Genomic DNA, 6,474 nt, shown 5'->3' on the forward strand with positions numbered 1-6,474 from the left:
TATCAATTAATTCAGACTTGTTGAACTAGTAGTCATTGTTATTAGCAAAAGAGACATAAACGTTCAACTACATATTTATTACTGTCGTTTAACTATATACACATTGCAGATACCCATTTCAATATTAATTTATGGACAATTTACAATCATATAAAAAGTTAAAATAAATGAAAATTTATATTCCCGTCGTCTCAATTTCATAGACCACATGAATTGAGCACAAATGTTAAGAAGTGAATAGTTTAGTAATAAATTCCGAGAGAAAAATATTTTTTAAGGATATATTTGTCAAAAAAGTAGGAGAGCAAAATAAAAATATTATTTTTTAAATGAAAGAAGAAATAATTATATATGGACCACAATAATATTTGATATAAATAATAAGTTATATGAATATGGAGTATTTGTTATGTATTAATTTTTAATTTTAAAGAATAATTTATTAAAATAGATACATTTAAATAAAAAAGGTGAGGTATTGAACTGAAACGGAGGGAGTATATAATTGCAATCTATCTTAAAAGATTAAATAGAGAAGGAAGAGACTGGTTTCTCCATCTCTCCGGAAACGAGAAAAAAGAAAAACAGAGATAATATTAAAAAAGAAGAAGGAATTCTTTTTTCTTTTTTCTTTTTTAAAAAGAAGAAGAAGAAGGAATTACTATAATAAAAACATTTGGTCATCAATCACACCGTAAAGCTGGTATAAGTGTGCAACTACTACTCGTGATTGTTTCATAAGAATTTAAAGAAATTGGAAAATGATTGGGGCCAACAATCGAAAGCGGACAAAAATTCACAGTATCTAATGTTTTTACGGACAATATAATTCTTTCTCGATCAATTTGGGGCCTCAGCTTAGTTGTTTACTCTGTCGTCTTCTTCATCAATCCTCTCTTTCTCTCTCTAACCGCTGTCTAAAAGTTCAGTTTTTTACTTCACCCCGTTTGTTATTTGACAAGATCTCTTGTTTTCTTGCAAAAGATTCAATTTTTTTTATAAGATTCGAATTTGAGCTTCTGGGCTCCTTGAATTCGTGAGTTAAGGTTTTGGATTCGATAGTTCTGAGGAATCCCTTCATAAAGAAGCTGTCTTTTATCGAACTGAACTCTGTGTGTTCTATTTTTCACATGGATAGTGATGGAGGTTATTTAGTTTCTGCCCTTGCAGTTTCAGACACTCTAAAATCACTTTTATCTTAAAAGAGACTTTTTTTTGAGGCATTTGTTTGTCAGTTTGCAGTTTAAATTCCCACCCACGAATTTCATCCCATTTCTGCTGATAATTTATGTCAAATTCTCTGCACAAGGAAAGTTTTCTTACCACATAGCTGTACTCGAACGGTTGTCCCTCACTCTTTTGCTTCTCTCTCTAGAAAAAAAGAAGGTAGTGAGTCAATATATATTTCTCACTTTAAGTAGAGCAGCCACTTTACTTTCTTTGCACTTACAGATTGCTCTGCTTGATGCAATTTTGCCCCTTTTAGCTTCTCAAAAGGTACTTCCCTCTCTCTCCTAGATCTTTATCTCTCTCTCAATTTGACGTTTTTTTATGTTGATGGCTATTTTCCCTTTTGTGTAACTTGGATGAATCAGAATTTTTAGCCTAGTTTTATGAGGATCTGTGTTTTGCATTGTAATTTGTTGATTGCTACTGTTTTATTGATCTTAGTTTGAGGATTGAAGTTTGTCGATTTCGAGAAGATGAACGGAGCCGCATTGGTAGCAATTGCTGCCACAATTGGCAATTTTTTACAGGGATGGGATAATGCAACCATTGCAGGTTACTTTTCATCTTTGGTTATGTTTAGTTATATGTATTTTTTGTTTTTATGATTTCCATAGTTTTGAATAACTCACTCTATTGTTTGAATGTAGAGAGTGATGTTCTAATCTAAGTTGGGAAATCGAGCTCGTGTTGTTGGTTGCATATTGTTTTGCATCTGATTGTAGGAAGAATATATTAATCTAATCTTGAAAATAATCATGCTTGTATTGCTGAATCTTAGCATCAATTATGCTCTTTAGTTTGCATTCTGTTTGAGTTTTTCGCTTTCATACTTATTCTTTGGAATGTTCATGTACCTAGGCGCTGTCGTTTACATAAAAAAAGAGCTCGAGTTGTCGGCTGCCATAGAAGGGCTTATTGTGGCAATGTCGCTCATTGGTGCCACACTTATCACCACTTGCTCGGGGACGATTTCAGACTGGGTTGGTCGACGTCCTATGCTTATTTGTTCATCCATGTTCTATTTTCTAAGTGGGATAATAATGCTGTGGTCACCTAACGTCTATGTCCTGCTCCTAGCAAGGCTGTTGAATGGGTTTGGTATTGGACTGGCCGTTACTCTCGTCCCCCTTTATATATCCGAGACTGCACCCTCAGAGATACGAGGCCTATTGAACACGCTTCCCCAGTTCACTGGCTCCGGTGGGATGTTTTTGGCATATTGTATGATTTTTGGGATGTCGTTGCTGGCCTCACCCAGTTGGCGGTTGATGCTGGGAGTTCTTTCTATCCCGGCTCTTCTGTATTTCGCTTTGACAGTCTTCTTTTTGCCTGAATCTCCTCGGTGGCTCGTGAGTAAAGGGAAGATGATCGAGGCGAAACGAGTGCTGCAGAGACTGCGTGGCAGGGAGGATGTTTCTGGTACGTTTGCTCATCTTCATTCTAGCAAATCAGCTACTATTAGTTGTCAATTGGTGTATGGAATGACACAACTTAGATTGCTTATCACATTTTAACACATGTGGTGTAGCTGATCTGGCTTGATAGCGATCATTTAATTACTTGTCTTATCGATATGATGCCTGATTGCAACTTGGACACGACAACCTACTTAATAAACTTGATTTAGTTTGTACTGAGTTATCTATGGTTGTTGACCGATTCTTTTGTTCCGGGGGTTGTAACCGTGTGGGTAGGGGCGGGGTTCCCCATTACTTGTCAATTAAGAAATAACTATGAGCTTGTTGCAACCTATCATATGTTCTACATAAGATCCAAGTGATCAAATTCGCCATTTATTTGCTTTATAGCTGTCGTCCCCATAAAATTCTTGACAAAAATCACATGCTTGATGTTTCTAGTTGTCAATTGACCCATCCAGTTACAGATGATCTAAATCCTATATCATTCTAAGTAAATGATGCAATGAGCTAAAAATTTAGGGGACTTGAAATCATTGTGAAAATGGCATTTTCGCTCCACACTTTTTCCAGTGTCTGGTTTGGCATCGATTGAAAACTTTAGGAAGTCGTTACGATGGGTAGAATTGTTTCAATACGAGTTTTAGCATCATTGAAATACGTTTTGAATGCCGTTAAACAAATAAAATGTGAATTTAGTTGGAGCATCATCAAGACTTATTACCTGTGACTGAGGTCTAAATTAAATTCATTATGCTCCTTTCACCCTCAGGTGAAATGGCTTTATTGGTCGAGGGCCTCGCTGTCGGTGGTGAAACTTCGATAGAAGAGTACATTATCGGTCCAGCAGATGAACTAGACGAAGACCAGGAACCAACTGCAGATAGAGACGCCATCAAACTGTATGGACCCGAGGAGGGACTCTCGTGGATTGCGAAGCCCGTCACTGGGCAGAGTCGTCTCAGCTTCGTCTCTCGCCAAGGAAGCATGGTAACTCCAAGTGTGCCTCTTATGGACCCTCTAGTGACACTCTTTGGCAGCGTCCACGAGAAGCTTCCGGAGATGGGGGGAAGCATGCGAAGCATGCTGTTCCCCAACTTCGGCAGCATGTTCAGCACCGTGGAGCCTAATATGAAGAACGAAGAGTGGGACGAAGAGAGCTTGCAGAGAGAAGATGATGGATACGGATCGGATGGGGGTGACGTGGAGTCCGACGACAACTTGCATAGTCCGTTAATCTCTCGTCAAACGACGAGCGTAGAGAAGGACGGCATGGTGCCTCAGTCCCATGGCAGCATCTTGACGATGCGACGCCACAGTAGTCTCATGCAAGGAGGAGATGCGAGTAGCATGGGCATTGGTGGTGGCTGGCAATTGGCATGGAAATGGTCCGAACGAGAAGGGGAAGACGGCAAGAAAGAGGGAGGTTTCAAGAGGATATATTTGCACCAGGAGGGTGGTGCCCCCGGCTCCAGACGAGGCTCTCTCGTTTCAATCCCCGGAGATCACACTGCTGCTGCTGACGGTGACTATATCCAGGCGGCGGCTTTAGTGAGCCAACCAGCCCTTTTCTCGAAAGATCTTATGAATCGCCGTCCAGCCGGACCTGCAATGGCACATCCTTCTCAATCTGCTGGAAATGTCTCGATTTTGGCTGCTCTTCTGGAACCAGGGGTGAAACGAGCTTTGATTGTCGGGATCGGGATCCAAATACTGCAGCAGGTACTTCTACTTCAACACTATGCAGATGTCTACTTTGAGTGATAGATTAGATTTACAATAAGTATATCGAGTATTTGAAGGATTACATGATCAAGCAAAGCTCGAACTTGTTCAATTTATCAAAGCATGTGGTAGATTAACGTATACTATTTACATCTATCTGGGCTATCACCCAAACATCTATACTTGCAAAAATCACACGATTTATGCGTGTCTATTGTGTAAATGAAACGGTCTTGTGGGGGAAGTTTTGAGTCCACATATTCGTTCAAGTAGATCGTATAAACTGCCTTTTGTCGAATGACTTGCCCTCCTGTCACGACTCATGTTTATTAGCTGATGAATCCTTATTCAATGCAGTTTTCTGGTATCAACGGCGTTCTCTATTACACGCCTCAAATCCTTACGCAGGCGGGAGTAGACGTTCTTCTCTCTAACCTCGGCATCAGCTCCAACTCTGCGTCTTTCCTCATCAGTGGAGTCACAAATCTCTTGATGCTTCCGAGCATCGCTATCGCTATGAGGTTCATGGACGTGGCTGGTCGAAGGTACGACTCCTCTTCGTATCTCATCTTAGTTCTAGTGTTAGAGTAGATGCGTCAAGCGAAAGGCGAAACAGCATACTCGAAGCTAAACTGCCTCTGCTTACTATTTTTAGGTCACTGCTGCTGACAACAATACCAGTTCTAGTGATATCCCTCATAGCTCTTGTCATCGGGAATGTATTCGATTTCGGAGAGGTCATCCATGCCGTCGTCTCGACCCTCTGCGTTGTGATCTACTTCTGCACGTTCGTGATGGGGTACGGGCCGATCCCAAACATCCTATGTGCGGAGATCTTCCCGACAAGGGTGCGCGGCATCTGCATCGCTATCTGCGCGCTGGTCTTCTGGATATGCGACGTCATCGTCACGTACACGCTCCCGGTGATGCTGACCTCGATTGGCTTAGCCGGCGTGTTCGGGATTTACGCTGTGGTCTGCGTCATCTCGTGGGTATTCATCTTCTTGAGGGTTCCGGAGACGAAGGGCATGCCGTTGGAGGTCATCACGGAGTTCTTTGCTGTCGGAGCCCAACAAGGAGCGGCGAAGAATGAGTAGGTGGCGGGAAGAAGCTCGACCGGCCGTAGCCGGTTGCCTGTGCTGACGTGGATGGTGGTGGTGCCATCCCAAGCAAGTTTTGTGCAGTGTAGCATTGCACTTGTATCATACAGTTTAACCATCTTGTTGTGACATGAGAGGTCTGAGGTTTGAATCACTGCTGTTAAATTTTTTGGGTGCATTTCAATTTTCTTTAGCTGCTATTTTTGCATAAGCTAAATGGTAAATGTTACATGTGACTCTAAAAGGTAAACAAAAATTTAGCTAACATATATTTATATAAAAAAAAAAGATAACGAAATTATAATGAGCAACAATATTTGAAGTATATCGAAAATTGAGGATGTTGCAATTGCCTGATTCTTTGTGGAATTAGCCCGGCCATGCCGAAGATGTGGCTATATCGCTTTTAGGCATTAGTGTAAACTTAATTAGGCACGGATCTAGAACTTCATGATTTTCACATTCATGTGAATAGGAATACTAACCTTGATAAGCCATAGCAATTGATGATGAAGAAATTAGTTTCTCTCTCCTGACCGTTTCCTTAGCACAGAACCGTACGTGAGGCGATAGAGAATATAATTCTGTGTTTTCTTTTATCGGTGGTGAGAGGACCAGTTTCTGATGTGGATATATTTATACACGTTCTATCAACGTGGTGGCTATCAGAAACCCTAATTGACCAAACTTATCCAACAAGTAATATTTATTTAAACCCTATAATTAAGATATTAATATAATATCTTATTCTCATTATTTATATATGGCACGTTGCCACATATAATTCTTACATTCTCCCACTTGGCCAAAGTGACAGATATAAACATAATGGTTCAAATAAAATCATAGTGTGTGCAAATGGATACATTCATTGGTCATTCATAAAATCAATATTAAATATATGCTAATAAGAGTCATAGCGGTTCTACTTCATTCACTTGACGTAGTTCCTTCCATGTACTACAATATTAGTTTTCTATTTAACTTGACTCGTAATAGGG

The 6,474-nt window shown here is 40.2% G+C and overlaps 1 protein-coding gene across 1 annotated transcript; it reads left to right on the forward strand.

Moving 5' to 3' along the window:
- Window positions 1-624: 624 nt before the first annotated feature.
- On the forward strand, window positions 625-5,666 carry LOC131011014 (monosaccharide-sensing protein 2). Its single transcript, XM_057938749.1, has 6 exons — window positions 625-1,497; window positions 1,672-1,782; window positions 2,089-2,649; window positions 3,421-4,370; window positions 4,731-4,918; window positions 5,029-5,666. The coding sequence occupies exons 2-6, from the start codon at window positions 1,704-1,706 to the stop codon at window positions 5,468-5,470; spliced, it is 2,220 nt and encodes a 739-aa protein (XP_057794732.1). The 5' UTR covers window positions 625-1,497; window positions 1,672-1,703; the 3' UTR covers window positions 5,471-5,666.
- Window positions 5,667-6,474: the final 808 nt, after the last annotated feature.

This window comes from Salvia miltiorrhiza, chromosome 2 (assembly GCF_028751815.1).
Source record: "Salvia miltiorrhiza cultivar Shanhuang (shh) chromosome 2, IMPLAD_Smil_shh, whole genome shotgun sequence".
Taxonomy (NCBI): Eukaryota; Viridiplantae; Streptophyta; class Magnoliopsida; order Lamiales; family Lamiaceae; genus Salvia; species Salvia miltiorrhiza.

Coding starts and splice junctions, on each gene's coding strand:
- LOC131011014 (XM_057938749.1), top strand. CDS start 1,704: ATGAACGGAGCCGCATTGGTAGCAATTGCTGCCACAATTGGCAATTTT. Junction 1,783..2,088: donor GGATAATGCAACCATTGCAG/GTTACTTTTCAT, acceptor TCATGTACCTAG/GCGCTGTCGTTTACATAAAA. Junction 4,371..4,730: donor GGATCCAAATACTGCAGCAG/GTACTTCTACTT, acceptor TATTCAATGCAG/TTTTCTGGTATCAACGGCGT.